Source organism: Corylus avellana, chromosome 9, assembly GCF_965113065.1.
Source record: "Corylus avellana chromosome 9, dhCorAvel1.hap1.2, whole genome shotgun sequence".
In the NCBI taxonomy this organism is placed as follows: domain Eukaryota; kingdom Viridiplantae; phylum Streptophyta; class Magnoliopsida; order Fagales; family Betulaceae; genus Corylus; species Corylus avellana.
The window spans coordinates 19,071,492-19,086,922 of NC_142498.1; the positions used below are offsets into that span (position 1 = coordinate 19,071,492).

Sequence of the window (15,431 nt, forward strand, 5' to 3'; positions counted from 1 at the left end):
CTTGTTCCATTTGAACTATCCTTCAAATGTAATTTCAGCCCATTCATATTGCTATTTGCTAATGTCAATGCCTCAAATTGATTTGAACCGGAGACAAAAAAGTGAAATTAACAAAAATACTCTGTAAGTATAACTAACTGGATACTTTCTAGTTGATTTGAACTTAAATGCAATAAATTAAGGAAACTATTGCTAATGGAACACGATTTCTCCAATTCATTTGAGAGTATTTAATTAATTATATTTTATGAGTATTTTTGTCTTTTTTTTACTTTTTAATGAAACAAAAATATCTCCTAATATAACAAACTGAATATTTTGCTAATGCCAAACAGACATAATCAATATTTTATTATTCCATTTTGTTTCGGATTATTTTCTCATCGCTTGAAACTTGGAAGAAAACACATGGTGCAAGGAATTAAGGAAACTATTGCGTGGGAATATTTTGTCCAAAACTCCTTGGGTCATTTACAGCCTTTCAAATTGTGTACATCATTACTCCATTTCAAAATCCCTCAATTTCTTCTATTTAGTGCATTTTGAAAGATATTGCATTTAATGCACTATCATCATTAAAACTTTTGGACAACGCTACCCTTCAAAATGCACTAAATTGAAAAAATTGAGGAATTTTGAAATGGAGAGGATCGTTTTCCATCATTACTAGGGTATACAGACATTAATTTCATGAAAAGGAATTTTCTTTTGAACATTGAAGATCCAATAGGCAATTTCTTAAATTTCCTTTAGAGAAAGTGACCCGTTGAGTTGATAATAATTTGTCTGAAAACCCCAATTGAACATAAACACTAGGGGACCATATATCATTATTGGATTTTCTAGCAGATAAATAAAAGAGAAATCGACATAGGAATAAATTGATCGTCCATCACAAAGGACTTCCTTGTTGTTTTCTTTTATAATAATCTTCCTGTCCATTACCTCACATCTGGGGAAAACGTAAATGGTGCATGCTCAAGGAACGTGGCCCATATTTTTATTTTTTATTTTTTTAAAAAAATTGTTTTCCTCAAGGAATTGTCTATAACTCCAGTTGTTTTTTAATTTAAATTTTTTTTAAAATTTTTTTTTTGGAGGTGAGATGAGAATATAAAACTCATTGGTATATGATATTTTTTCTTCATTGGTACATGCTCTTGTCAAACGAATATTGAGGCTGGCTTTTATATATGCTATGTATCAGTGCAATGATTATTCTCGACTTAGAAATATGTTCAACAATTGGCGGAGATAATATTTTTTTTAACTGAAATAATAAAAATAATACTAATTCAAGCATACGTAACAAATATATTCAAATGGAATTATTTATGTATAAATATTACCTTAGAATTAAATAGGACTATACCAAACTACATGGGCATGTTCGAGTATGCGTAGTGCATTTAATACTCAAAAAGTTGGTTTGAAGAAAAAAGTATATGTTTGGTAAAAAAAATTGAAAGCGTTTTTAAGAGTAAAAAAAAAAAAAAAAAAAAAAGAAGACCAAAACGCACTTTTATAAAAAGTTTAAAAGTGAAATTTTTGTAAAAAAAAAAAAAGTCTTTTGACTTAAAAGCTCTATTTCTCAAACGCAATCCCAAACATGCATGCTCGTAATCGATTTGGAGGATGAGTGTAACTTTTGGGCCAGTTCAGGCGGCCCAGTTGGTTAGCGTGTACTGGGCTTGAAACCTAGAGCCCGGCCCAAGATGGAAACCATCAAGAATTAAAAAGCTGCGCGCTGCCGGGAACCTCTGAGAAAGCAGAATCAGACAGGCGTAGAAAAGAGAAATGAATTTTGAATGCTCTGAGGTTGGTCTCTGGAAAGAGGCTCTCTCTTCCTACTCATCTCGCATAGAATCCCTAAACAAACCCAATTTACTTTCCCTGGACGACTTTTACCGCAACCAACTACCTCCGGTCCTCCACCAGCGAAACCCTAACCCCTACATCACCACCGCCGAGCTCACCAAGCTCATGCAATGGAAGCTCACGCGTGGCAAATGGAGGTGCTCTCTCTATTCCTCCCTCTCTCTAAATAGATACGTATAAATATGCAGTGTGAATGTTCTTATACGAGTATACGTGAATTTCATTCAGGCCGCGTTTGTTGGACTTCGTTTCGTCCTTGGACGAGGCCGCAGTGAATTCGGCATCCTCAAAAGCGTTTAAATCTCTTCCTGATGTCTCCAAGGCCGTCTCCGAGCTTACGGTGCTCAAAGGCGTCGGTCCCGCCACCGCATCCGCCGTTCTGGCCGCTTATGCGCCGGATTTGGCACCGTTCATGTCCGATGAGGTAGAATCAGGGCTTGATTTTGATTAAATTATTGTGTTGATTATATGTGAGTGGTTAAGTCAGACGTCGGGTTGTTGTCACAAGACTGAGTGATTGATATATGATAATTGTACCTGCATCCGTATATTGTGTTTATTACTTTGTGAATTTTGTTTACTTCTCTGTTCATTTTGAGTAAGTTTTAGTTATTGATTTGTAATGTTGGTGAAAAGGCTATGGAGGCGGCTCTGGGTAACTCAAAAGATTATTCGCTAAAGCAGTACTTGTTATTAGCGGATAAGCTCCAGACTAAGGCAAAGGTCAGTGAATGTCTCTTACTTGTTAATTATATGTTCATGTGTGTTTAAGGTGAGAAAAAGACTGTAAGTATTTACTTGCTGTTATAAATGCTTTATCCGAGGCAAGGGCGTTGTTGGATTGCAATTCTCAACTGTTATTATTTGTTTCTTTACTTATTTTGATGTGATAAAAAAAAAAAAATGTGGCACTAGAGATTATTAATGTGTATATTTTAACTACAAGGTGAATTTCAACAGAAAATTTGAAAGCCTAATTTGCATATCCTTTGAGGGCTATTGTAGTTTGTTGGAAAACAAAGCTAGGGGTTGATATCTCACTATCTTAATGACCACATTATGCATATGTAGGTGGATTACCTTTTTGCTTTAGCCTATGGACTTCCTTTCCCATTCATTTGCTTTACAGAATTTCTTTTACCCCAAAGATAATTCTTTTATAACAATTCGCTGTGACTTTTGTGTCAATGTTTTTTTTTTCTTTCAAAAGAGACAAAAAAGAAAGAATAAACTCTTTTTACGAATAATGTCCTTTTTCATCTAAGCTTATGGATAATTTGAGTATATTTTCTTTCATTATATTTCTCATCCAATTTCTTTACGATCTTCTTTATAAAATAATTATTGTTTCTGACATGCTGACTGTTTTGTATTTGGTTGAATAATCAATTAATGGTCACAGGATATACAGGTTCTTTGTTGTTGTACTTCAATATTTTTGTGGCTTCTTCGAAAATCTTTCTAGGTTTTTTTTTACTTGATTGGTAAGTTACATACACACTGGTGGATCTTGAACCCATGATGATCTCACCCTGCACCCTTAGTAATAGAATGTTTACCTTTAACTGATAATTTATTGCAAGATTTAGGAATAAGGCTGCAGTTGATTCTTTCTTAGAACATAGCTTTCTTTTCTTTGTTTTATGGGTTGTTAAAGGTGCAAACTGCTTGGGAACCCATCACTCCTTGTCAAAACAAAGTTATTTGCATCACTAACAAGGCTCAAGATGTTGATCATAGGGCGAATATCAACACATTGAAGCAGACTTCGAAATGTTTTACTTGGTGGAGCAGGTGTCAGTTTTAGTAAATTGAGAAATATAGTATAAGATCATGAAAAAAAAAGTATAGGTGGTGTTGATGCCAATTTAATTCAAGTCGTCTTTGGTGGTGCTTGGGAGATAGTTCGGGCAGGTTCACAGGAGACAAGCCTGTGCTAATATCATAAAGTTAGTAGTAGCTGCAGAATTGTTAGAGGCCGAACCTCCTTGACAGGGATTGCTATAACCATTTTGATAAAACCAAGTCATTTTGGAGAGTGAGGCTGTGACAATTATTAGATTGCTTAACTCAGTGGCTTTGATGTCTCTTGGCAGATCACAGCTCTGATATTTGGATCAAACTGTGTTTATTTCCTGATTTAAAGTCAATGCTAATTGAGGTTTCAGTGGCATGGTAGCTAGTTGTCTCTCCTATCTTGCATGTTAGAGCAAAATTTTATTTGAGTTGGAGTACAATTACTCATTGACAGGGCATAAAATAGCTCAATTACTCATCAACGAGTGACGAGCTGTAGCTCAAATGGTACTTCCTCCCTTTGTAGCAAGGTAAAGGGTGAGGTTATGGGTACAAGTCCCACTGGTTGCGTGTATAACTTACCTATAAAAAATGAATAAATAGCCATTCACAAAAAACTTACACCACTTTATGCATTCGTTCAAACCCTGCGTGATTGGCGTTTCAGATGAAGGGTGAGTGTATCTTGACCTATTACCACATAAAATTCTTATCTCAGTTTAGTTTAGCAGGGTGTTTGCTGAAACATTCTTTTTAGCATCTAGATGTACAACGCATCAAATTATACATGCACTTACTCCATGGGGGTTGTATTCCTGTCAATGAACTGTACAAGTAGTCAAAGTTGGAGCTTCCTCTGTTTTTATGGACTGTGGCTGTCTTTTTAGTTTTTAAGTATCTGGTGGAAGATTGTCTGCAGGAATTAAGTTCAGAATGTGATTCCTTCTCACCATCAGATGTAGAAAGGGCTCTATGGAGTTCTGCAATAGGGGCCAAGTTGCTAGCTTCACATTCTGATCCAGATTCCAAGAGAAAGAGAAAACGTTGATGTGATGAGAAAGTTGACAGCAATGCTTGTAAGTTTTAACCATGTTAGTTGTAAGTTATATGTCCTTACAGCTTGCCAAGGCTCTTGCTCCTGACAGGAGTGATTTAACAACTCCTTAATGCTAACCTTTTTTCTTTCTATTATTGTGGTTTCTGCCACAACATTTTCTGCAAAGTACAATTAAATGACCTATTTTTGCTGATTTCAGTTATTTTTTTTGTGGAAAACCTTCTTATGCAAATACGTTCGATTTGTTCTGACACGAATTCCATGAATAGAAAATACGCCTTGGGCCATATGGTATGCACATAGTAAATGGGGTCAAACATTTTGGTTAATGCCTCACCTGATTAATCAAAGCCCATCTAAGGAGGTTACCTAATTCATTTTGCTAGTTTTGCTGCATGAAAAAAAAAAAAATCGACTAATTCCAAATTAGAGTCTTCTCTTAATACTGTCAATATGTATTATCACTTTTGGGAGATACACAAGTATAAAGAACATTACATTGTTACGTTGACCGGAGTAGCTTTACTACACTATCCAGAGAGTTGATTTCAGGCAAAGGGATTTTTAAGAATAGATAAGCACCTTGCATTGTCGAGGAAGTTAGGCAATTTTTTTTTGAACTAAATGTAAAGGATATTAAGAGTATATTCAAGGGGTAAGTTACGATAGATGGCTGCAAAGTGCGGCTTTTTTTTGTTGTAATTGGTATTCTATGATTGCAAGATAAGGTACAAGTTATATTAACCACAATTTGAAGAGTAGGTGGGATAAGGTCTTAACCTTGGCCAAGGATATTTTCGGAAGTTACTTTGCCTCTCTCTTGATAGCTCTCAAGTGCAGCTGAAAGATGTAGTCCCATGGTTCTGTTACCCTTCCTCGTGCACTGGACTGGGTTCACTCTCACCTAAAGTCTTGGTGTAAAATAAGCTCTAAAGCGTCTTAGTGAAGCATTATGTTTGGCAACCTAGTTAGATAAGAAATGATCAGAAGTGAAGTTGCGTGAAGAGAAGAATGATAGAGATTTTTAGCAATTTTGTTGTTTGGATTAATAGCAATTCGAGAAAAAAATTACTGGGAATCTGGATCTAGAGAAGAAATGAGAAGTGAAGTAAATCTTCTTTTTGTCAGTTTGGTTGTAGTCAAGTATATATATATTTGGGGTTTTTTATTTTTTGGTATGAAATTTTTTTTTTTAAAAAAAAATGGTAAAAGGTCCTTCTGTTTGCATCCACTTCTTTCTCACCTAAATATTTAAGCTTAAGAGTTCTTTGTTTTAATCTACCTTCCCTTCTCTTCTATTCACTTCCCACCATTTCCTTCCATCCAAACACATAGCATCTGTGTTAAAAGTTATAACAGAAAATTTGCTTAAGATAGAAGAAAAAATTGTTTCTGTTCTGGAATATTAATTAGTAACAAACAAATCGAAATATATTTTAAAATTTTCAATTTTTTGCCGCTCATTGTGTGACATGGTGATCAATGGTCTGTCTTCTCCCTTGAGCTGGCTTTTGAAACGTTCAAAAGGGATTAGCTTTGTTTTTGTAGTAATGATGGGGCCCAAACGTCCATTTGACACGACAAGGCTGGGCTTCTTTTGATGTTAGAGATAGAGGTGTTCCATTCAAACTTGAAAGTTTCAACAGAACGTTGAAGTTCCAAGCATTAAATTGCACCTTACTCTCCTCATTTTTTCCTAATTTATTTGGTTTTCCTTAATTTTCATATTGAGACTAACAAGGACTCAAAATTATTGTTTCTTTCCTAATCAAATGGAGAAAGGGTTATTATAAATAGGGTATTTTTCATCCTTGATCTGAATGAAAGAAAACGAGAGAGCAATTAAAAATGCTTCCAAACATATGACTCAATTCATAGCTAGACAACTTTCATTGAAATTAAATCGAGCTTTGCTCAGAGCTAGACGGGTTGTGAGAAGTGTGATATTTCCAAATTTGAACAGATTAATTACTAGTAAATGTAAATTAAAAGTTTCTTTCCACTTTCAACCAAAAGAACTTGGGAGAAGGATCTTCCTATTAGTGCAAATGTGAGGGATAAAATTGTCCTAATCTTAATGTTGAGACAATTTTGTCTCTCTTTTAAAGCTAACTGCAGCCCGTAAAGGGGTAAACAAGCATGAACCCTTGTTAGGCGCTGTGCTGACTAATGATTGAAGAGCAACGGCTACATATGTATGTGGCCGTTGCAACATGCATCGCACGAAAGCGAATTTTAAGACTTGCCTTTTTGTCTGGACCAACACTAACGGCTAACCAAAAAGACATGGCTTCCACTTCCTCGTACGCGTGTACGTTCTGGACACGCGTAATCATCCCATTCGCTTCCCACCACCGAAAATCCGTTTGTAAACTCCTGCTCCCGCGTGAACGTCTCCGCTTCCCGAATCCCTTCCTTCCTCACCCACCGTCTCTCGCGAAACGGCTAATTCTTCGAAAATGACGATTCTGCCTTCTACGGACCGGAAGTACCGCCGCAACCCTCGGACGCCTCTTCTCCTCCCCGAGAAACACGATGACCGCGAGGTGGGCTTCGGCTGCGCGTCGTACTCAGGCGCCGTTTTCAATCTCTCCTCGACGATCGTGGGGGCGGGGATCATGGCTCTCCCGGCAGCCGTGAAGCAACTGGGGCTGGTGCCGGGGCTCATCATGATTGTCCTGGGCGCGGTCTTGACGGAGTCGTCCATCGACATGATTCTGAGGTTCAGTCGGGCCTCCAAGTCCGCCTCATACTCGGGTGTGGTCGGTGATGCCTTCGGTGGAGCCGGGCGGACCCTATTGCAGGTCTGCATTGTTGTCAATAACTTGGGCATGCTCGTTGTTTACATGATCATCATCGGTACGGACCTTTTTTTTTTTCGTGACTAAAGATTTTTTGTTTTTAGATTTTGGTCAATTTTTCTTTTGGGATTTTGAATTGGGTCCTACTGCTTCTTTATGACAAGCACCAGTTAATTTTTTGGGACTAAAGTCTAATTGGATTGCGAAATGGGTATTTTTATGAAATAATCATTCTTTTATTTGGTAAGAACCTTTTCTTAAGAATAATTATTTCAATGAGAATAGTTGGACGAATAGGTATTCTAGACAAGGTTTTTCCAAAAAAAAGAAAAAATTCTTTAAAACAAAAAAAGAAAAAGAAAAAACAAATGTTGAATGTGAGGGTGGGTGGCCGACCACCCACAACAAATGTCTTATACCAGCTTTTAGTTGATAATATGTCTTATGACCCGCTTGTGTCATATTGATCGCAAGTGTTTTGAGTTTTATGACAACTGATATAATTTGCCAAGTCTCATGAAAAGCTATCTGTCCTTTATAGGTAATTGTGACAATGATCACAATTTGACATTTTCAGTAGATGGAATCACATGTATCATTCAGAGAAGAAACACTCTGATATCAAACTATGAAAGGTTATGGCCACGAAGTTAACCCTAAGGAGTAACCTCCATAGTGTTTTCCTCGTTTAATCCATCCAAGCTACAACCCTCAAAGGCATTTCCTGTTGAGCTTATGACTGCCATGCTCTATGGGTATCCTGAGCCCTGTCTCCAGTCTGGCAGGCATGAAAAACTTGTTCTAGGGCAGCTGACCAGGGTGTACAGAAGGCAAGCCCATCTAAGACGCTTTTGTGGGGTTAATATCAAGACAACTCTTCAGTAGTGGTAGCGGAACTAGAGATTTGTGTTTGGGGGGCAAAATTCTAAAAAAAATAATTTGGGAGGTCAAAAATTAAATTTTATAGGAATTTTATAATTTTTTTTTTTTGGGGGGACCACCTTGGGCCTTGGACCCCCAAGGCCCAATGTGGTTCTGCCCCTGCAACTCTTCTAGTTAAGTGTTTCCTTATACTTTCTATGTACTTAGGGCCGCCTTACACTTTTAATGATATTTGCCGATAACTCATCAATAAAATATTAAGACACCTTTGTGGTGTTAGATGCCTTTGCCAAAGCATGGTCATGAACTAAGGCATCTTGGTCACGTGTTGTAATTTGTTAATTAGAACAATGTGCAATTTTCATTTATCATCAGGATTGAGGTTGGTTTTATAGTTAGCCTTCAGGAAATTATTGCTAACTCATGCCAGGTTGAACAGCCTAGCTATTTAACATCTTCTCAAACAGTTCTACCAAGTCCCTCATTGAACATCATGTTATTAGTTTCTTTGGTTGAATTGCTTGCGTATGTGATCAGCAAAGAAAATAACCGTTGTGAAATTTGTTATTTTTCTTTTTATGTTATTCAGTACTTTTAATTATTATGCAATTGTGTGCAGGTGATGTGTTATCAGGGACACAATTGGATGGGGTGTGGCATTCAGGTGTGGTGGAGGAATGGTTTGGTCAGCATTGGTGGACCACACGCTCCTCCTTACTGTTTATCACTACACTCTTTGTTTTTGCTCCTCTCATCTCATTCAAGCGCGTTGGTGGGTCTCCACTTTCCAGATTAACTATGCATGTGTTTGTTTATATTATCTTATCTATGGTACCTGATATTCTAGGCATCTTAGCCTGCTAACCCTGATAGGATTACTAAGTCATTCCCATTTTGAATTGAGAGCATGACTTCTTGGTTTATCATATGGATTCTGTTTACCTGGCTGTCGCTAGACACTACTGGAGACTATAGGGTTGGCTATGGATGTCTGGCTGTTGCTAGACACTACTCTTTCTCTTCTTCCAAGAAAAGAAGAGTTTGCCACTGGACTTTGGCTTCTCACGCTTATGATTTAGTTCAAAATCTTTTGAGCTGTGTCATTTAGTTCTGCTAGTCCAATTAGTGCAATGTGCACAAGTAAATAATTGCTGGTCGAGTTCCTTTACAACTCTATTAACTTGACCAGGTAAACAGTTAAAGGAAGTTAAATTAGTTTCTTCCATGTCCCTTCATGATGATATCTGATTGTACTTTGACATCTACATATAAACTTGCTGAACTATTCCTATATGTCAGAGTGCATTCACCTTTCTAGTTTTTGCTGTTAACTGGCCCAACAGCTGTGAGAAATGTTGATTGATTTATGTGCCTGTATTTTATTTGTGATGTTAGATTCCTTGAGATACACTTCAGCATTGTCAGTGGGTTTGGCAATTGTATTTGTGGCAATCACGGCAGGAGTAGCAACGGTTAAAATGGTGGAGGGGAGCATTAGAATGCCTCGCTTGATGCCTGAACTTGTTAATCAGGCATCATTTTGGAAGCTTTTCACGACTATTCCAGTTCTAGTCACTTCCTACATCTGTCACCATAATAGTAAGTTTTGGAATCTCATTTTAAGTTCACAACAACTATGACAGCAGTTACTGACCACCCCCATATAAATTTATCCGTAAGATTAGGGGTTGACTCTGTCAATTTTTTGTTTTCCTCTCAACTGCTCAATTCGTTTGTTATATTCTCATAATATGGTCATGGACAAAAAAATGTAATATTTTTTTGCCAATATGTAAATATTATGAATGCATTTTGATATCATTTGAAAAGGATTTTCGAGAAATATCTAGATGTGTTTTCTGTTTAAAAATGTCTTGGTTTAAGAAGTCATGTCAACCTGTTAGTGATAGAAAGGCTCATATTACTTGATGTTTTTACTATGATGAGAAATTTAAAACAAAAAAGAAAGAAAGACTTTTTAATTTACTCTTATGGGTTAAATACATTCTTAGTACCTATGCTCTTCCTCGTTATCAAATAGCTACTCTAATTTGCAAAAGTATCACAAATAGTACTTGTGGACATTTTATAAACGCAATTGGTACTTATGCCCATGTTCCGACCGATAACTTAATAGCGTGCCACGTCAAGTCCTCTCACAATCCGACATGTGTCGCATTATTTTAAAATAAAAAATATATAAAAAAATAAATTAAATAATAATTTTTTTTGTAAAAATGAAGGGGGGCCGTCCAATATATATATATTAAATTATTTCATTTTTTATTTTTTAAATAATACTAATGTGGCATATGAAACTCATAATAGTCATTGATAAGTTTGACGTGGTGGGCCGTTAATTTTTTGGACAGAAATTGATGGAGGTACCAACTGTGTTTATAAGATGTCTATAGCTACCATTTGTGATTTTGCAAACCAAGGTGGCTATATGATAAAGAGGCAAAGCACATGTACTAAAAAAATGTATTTAACTCTTTACTTTTATTTCAGGGATATCAAGCTATGTATGTGCCTAGCCTAATTTGCCTTCCAACAAAATATTCTACAATCACAGCTACTAATCTTTGTGATCCATAACTTGACTTGGCAACTGTATTTCCAGTGAAAGGATGGTCACATACACACACACACAAAGGTGGTGTAAGTTATTTAAAATCAATATTTGGAAGATGTCCAGTTGGTGTCAATTTCTTGCTTTGAGTTGTAACTTTTTGTCTGATAACTTGCACAATGCTTTTTTCAGTTCATCCGATAGAGAATGAACTAAAGGATACCTCTCAAATGAAGTCAATAGTCCAAATGTCGCTCACGCTATGCTCAAATGTTTACATTGCTACCAGCTTCTTTGGATTTATTCTTTTTGGGGATCAAACACTAGATGATGTACTTGCTAATTTTGATGGCGATCTTGGAGTTCCATATAGCTCAGTACTTGATGATGTGGTTAGGGTGAGCTATGGCATCCACCTGATGCTTGTTTTTCCGATTGTGTTTTTCTCACTTCGCCTCAACCTAGATGGTCTTGTTTTTCCCTATGCCATTCCCATTGCGTTTGACAACCAGAGATTCTTCTCAGTAACTGCACTTCTCATGGGATTTATCTTTGTGGGAGCCAACTTTGTGCCTAGTATTTGGGATGCGTTTCAGTTCACTGGTGCCACAGCTGCCATCGCTGTTGGATTCATCTTTCCATCCGCAATCGCTCTTAGGTAAGTGAAACTAACTACATTGATTTCCTAGTTTCCTTTTAGCTCATACATTGGCCAAAACTTGAAGACTAGCTGATTTATTGTATTGACCAACACTCTTTGGCCTTAAAAATAATGACACTAATAATAATGTATATTTGTGCTTATTTTCACTATCGCATAAATAAAAGGAAATACATATTTAGGGTTGCGTCCCTCTGCTCTTTATTAATGATATTAAAATTACTTATCAAACTATATATATATATAGTTTAAATTTATAGTCACACTCTAAGCTTTTTCCTAGCGTTTGTTTACTCTTTCACTAGTTAGGTGGCTGTCAATGATAGGACCACTGTTGTATGATTCCAAACTAACTGGTGTATAGCAGGTCTGTATTAGATCATTACAGCATTTTTACTCTGCATCTTGAAGTATAGTTGATATATGAATCCATATATATCGATTTTTCCTTTCTTTGCCAAAAAATGAAAAATTATTGATAGTTCCTAATTTTCTTTATTTTGATGCTAAGTTGAACTTGGTTTAATGCTGTGAAAAAAAAAATGATGTCGGATTTTGACTTAATTAAAGATATGGACATTAGGACAAGATAGAGCTGAATGGTGAAAGTGAATTGGTGAGTGTCTTGTAAGAGTTAAGTGCATTTTAATTTGTTGTCAAATTCTACCGAAGTCTTGGTGTGCTTAAAGGCGTCTAGCGCTCATATTCAAGCAACCTGTGTGAGAAAGCTTTTTTTTTTTTTTTTTTTTCTTTTTTAAATAGGAGGACAACAATCTGCGACAAAGTTGATCAAAAACACCTCCTTTCTCTGTCATAAACTGATGCGTCCTTATTTTCTTAACTTTTTCTGCTGTTGTGCAGGGACACTCATGGAATTGCAACAAAGAATGACAGACTAGTATCATGGGTGATGATCTTTTTAGCTGTCTCATCCAGCACAGTAGCCATCTGCAGTGACATTTACAGCATTTTCAGTAGCGAGAAAAGGATTGGAACCTAACCTAATAAAGGAGGACAACTTTTGCAATCCTTGTGCGAATTCCTACCCTGAAATGCATACTGGGTCTCCGGATTTATAAAAAAAGAAGAGCAATGCTCCTGTTCTGAATCAGATTTCCGGCACCCATTATAGTAAAGTAATTGGAGGTGACCCTGATATTTACATTTCGTGGTTGCCATACTTCATACCTTTTTTTGTTTTGTTCAGAATTAGAAAGACGTCCATATCTGCATATGGCTGATGTTGTTATCGTAGATTCTGGACATTATTGATATCATCAGCAAGGAAGTGGTGATGGTGAGGTGACAATGATGTAGTGTTTCACATGGATGATGTGTTGATATCACATATCACAGCCATAATTAATTTCAACGGCAAGAAAGCACCAAGCTCAATCGGATACCAACTTAGATGGAACATTTAATTGCTTATTTAAATTGAGTTTTTGGGGATTCACATCGACTGGCATCACATGACCTCTCTCATTCAGTAGTATGAGAGCGCTCACGTGATCAGATTATTGATTCATATGATATGTTATGTTGTGCATGTATCTTGTCCTGTAATGCTTCATCTGTGTAACCAAATGCAAGGTGTATTATCATCTAGTAGCTTGATAAAATCACTCGCCATCCCTATATAAATTATAGGGCTTGTTTATAGTGCTCCATGCCTGCTTTGAAAATTTCTGTTGAAGTGTTACACTTATCAAAATTTCTTCTTAAAAGTTGATTCTCAAGTGATGTGTCATTATAGGGTGATTTAAGTGGTAAATGTCTTGATCTTGGTAGCATTTTCATCATGTCTAAGGTTCGAATTCTCTTGGGTGTATAAACAATTCCTTTGGGCCAGACCGCCAACGAAACCGTAATAGCTTGATTTGCATGGGGATACTTTGTATTGATTTGAGGTTTATCCAATAAGAATGGGTACACAATATGCCCTTGCCTTGAAGAGATTCCTCTTCATTAAAAAATAAATAAAAATTATAGTATCAAGAGTTTAGGTCAATTGTGATACTTCAAAAAGTTAGGCATATATTAGATTGATGGATTACTTATATTGAGTTGATAGATTATAAAGGTGCTCATAAATATTAAGTTTTTCTATCGGTACTTTACTAGATGAGACTAAGTTTTATTAGTAATTTTGGAGAGTTCTAATTGTAATTTGACTAGATAGTTTGGTGTAATAGCCAATATGTAATTAATATTTTCTCTGGGTCATTATTAAAAGTGGCGCATAGGCACATCATAGCATGAACTCTAACAAAGACATCATGAATTTTAGGTGAGGAAATTGTGTCACCCTATAAAATTAGTTCCACATTAAGAGGACATTAAGGATTTAAGTGACAAAGATTGACATTGTAGGAAGTTAGTTCCACATTAAGTGAGTGGATTGTTCAAGTTAAGTTGGTGGATTATAAAGACCTTAATAAATTTGAAAAACATAGAATGGGAATATCCAGAAAAAAAAATAAATAAAAAAAAAAAAAAATTTCTGCAATTGTGATTTGTGAAGGATGACGACAATCTAAGTTAGTCCCATCTTTGTCGGTATCCATTTATGGGGACCCTTGGATGGTGGTTTCTGCTCCCCTTGGTTATGCTGACATATTTGAAAGTTTTTACCATTCATTGAACAAGAAACTTGGAATCTTGGGGTACTTGACAATTAGAGATGACCATGTCAGGTCCTCAGTAAATTTCAGGATCTGACAAACCCATTTTCAACACAGAATCATATTTGTAAAAAACTGGTGGGTAAAAGGGTGTGTAGTTTTTTTTTGGGATAACTTCAGAAAACCCCCCTGAAGTTCCAGCCGATTTGAAAAGACCCCCCTGAATTTCCAAAGCTCTCACTTAGACCCCCTGAACTTTGGTTTTCTCTCACTTTGGACCCCTTTAACATTAAACTACGTCGTTTTGGATGTTTTATACCCATTTTACCCTTCCTCAAAACTATGTCGTTTTGTGTCCTAAAATCACAACACATATCCAGCCCAAAACGACGTCGTTTTAAGCATAATTTTTTTTTTTAATTAAAAAAAGTAAAATATATATATATAATAAAAAATAAAATTAAAAAAAAAAAAAAAAAAAAAAAAAAAAAAACGGGGGTGGCTTCAGCCACCCCCTTGGCCAAAATGGGGTGGCCGGACCACCCCATTTTTGGCCAAGGGGGTGGCTACAGCCACCCCCTGGCCGATCTGGGGGTGGTCGAGCCACCCCCATGGCCAAGGGGGTGGTCCGGCCACCCCCTTGGCCCCAAAAAAAAAAAAAAAAAAAAGGGATGGGGTGTTTTTGGGGGTGGCCGGACCACCCCCAAGGGGCTGGGGTGGTTTCGGCCACCCCATACCGGCCGTATGGGGTGGCCGAAACCACCCCCAGCCCCTTGGGGGTGGTCCGGCCACCCCATATGCACCCCCCCGCCCCCCCGTTTTTTTTTTTTTTTTTTTTAACCCTTTTGGGGGTGGCCGGACCACCCCCATGGCCAAGGGGGTGGTCCGGCCACCCCCAGACCGTCCAGGGGGTGGCTCTGCCACCCCCTTGGCCAAAAATGGGGTGGTTCGGCCACCCCATTTTGGCCAAGGGGGTGGCTGAAGCCACCCCAATTTTTTTCTTTTTTTCTTTTTTTTTTTTTTTTTTAATTTTTTTTTTTTTAATTTTTAATTTTTTCTTTTTTTTAAAAAAAATAAAAATTAATGCCTAAAACGACGTCGTTTTAGGCTGGGTAATTTTAGGACACAAAACGACGTAGTTTTGGGGAAGGGTAAAATG

General features: G+C 36.9%; 2 protein-coding genes across 4 annotated transcripts; both read left to right on the top strand.

Annotated features, from left to right (window-relative positions):
• Window positions 1–1,770: 1,770 nt before the first annotated feature.
• Window positions 1,771–9,119, top strand: LOC132189061 (DNA binding protein). Of its 3 annotated transcripts, XM_088510465.1 has the most exons (5): window positions 1,771–2,015; window positions 2,107–2,302; window positions 2,515–2,601; window positions 4,595–4,751; window positions 9,035–9,119. In XM_088510465.1, exons 1-4 carry the CDS (start codon window positions 1,798–1,800, stop codon window positions 4,721–4,723), a joined length of 630 nt encoding a protein of 209 aa, XP_088366591.1. In that variant the 5' UTR covers window positions 1,771–1,797; the 3' UTR covers window positions 4,724–4,751; window positions 9,035–9,119. The 3 variants fall into 3 exon arrangements, with proteins under 3 accessions (XP_088366591.1, XP_059459530.2, XP_059459531.2); XM_059603547.2 differs by lacking the exon at window positions 9,035–9,119 and having other exon boundaries at window positions 4,595–4,923; XM_059603548.2 differs by lacking the exon at window positions 9,035–9,119 and having other exon boundaries at window positions 4,632–4,718.
• Window positions 6,421–13,310, top strand: LOC132189062 (amino acid transporter AVT6A). The gene is made up of 5 exons (XM_059603549.2): window positions 6,421–7,591; window positions 9,035–9,187; window positions 9,811–10,014; window positions 11,180–11,645; window positions 12,510–13,310. The coding sequence occupies exons 1-5, from the start codon at window positions 7,192–7,194 to the stop codon at window positions 12,646–12,648; spliced, it is 1,362 nt and encodes a 453-aa protein (XP_059459532.2). The 5' UTR covers window positions 6,421–7,191; the 3' UTR covers window positions 12,649–13,310.
• Window positions 13,311–15,431: the final 2,121 nt, after the last annotated feature.

Coding starts and splice junctions, on each gene's coding strand:
- LOC132189062 (XM_059603549.2), top strand. CDS start 7,192: ATGACGATTCTGCCTTCTACGGACCGGAAGTACCGCCGCAACCCTCGG. Junction 9,188..9,810: donor CATCTCATTCAAGCGCGTTG/GTGGGTCTCCAC, acceptor TTGTGATGTTAG/ATTCCTTGAGATACACTTCA. Junction 10,015..11,179: donor CTACATCTGTCACCATAATA/GTAAGTTTTGGA, acceptor TGCTTTTTTCAG/TTCATCCGATAGAGAATGAA.
- LOC132189061 (XM_088510465.1), top strand. CDS start 1,798: ATGAATTTTGAATGCTCTGAGGTTGGTCTCTGGAAAGAGGCTCTCTCT. Junction 2,016..2,106: donor CTCACGCGTGGCAAATGGAG/GTGCTCTCTCTA, acceptor AATTTCATTCAG/GCCGCGTTTGTTGGACTTCG. Junction 2,303..2,514: donor CACCGTTCATGTCCGATGAG/GTAGAATCAGGG, acceptor GTTGGTGAAAAG/GCTATGGAGGCGGCTCTGGG.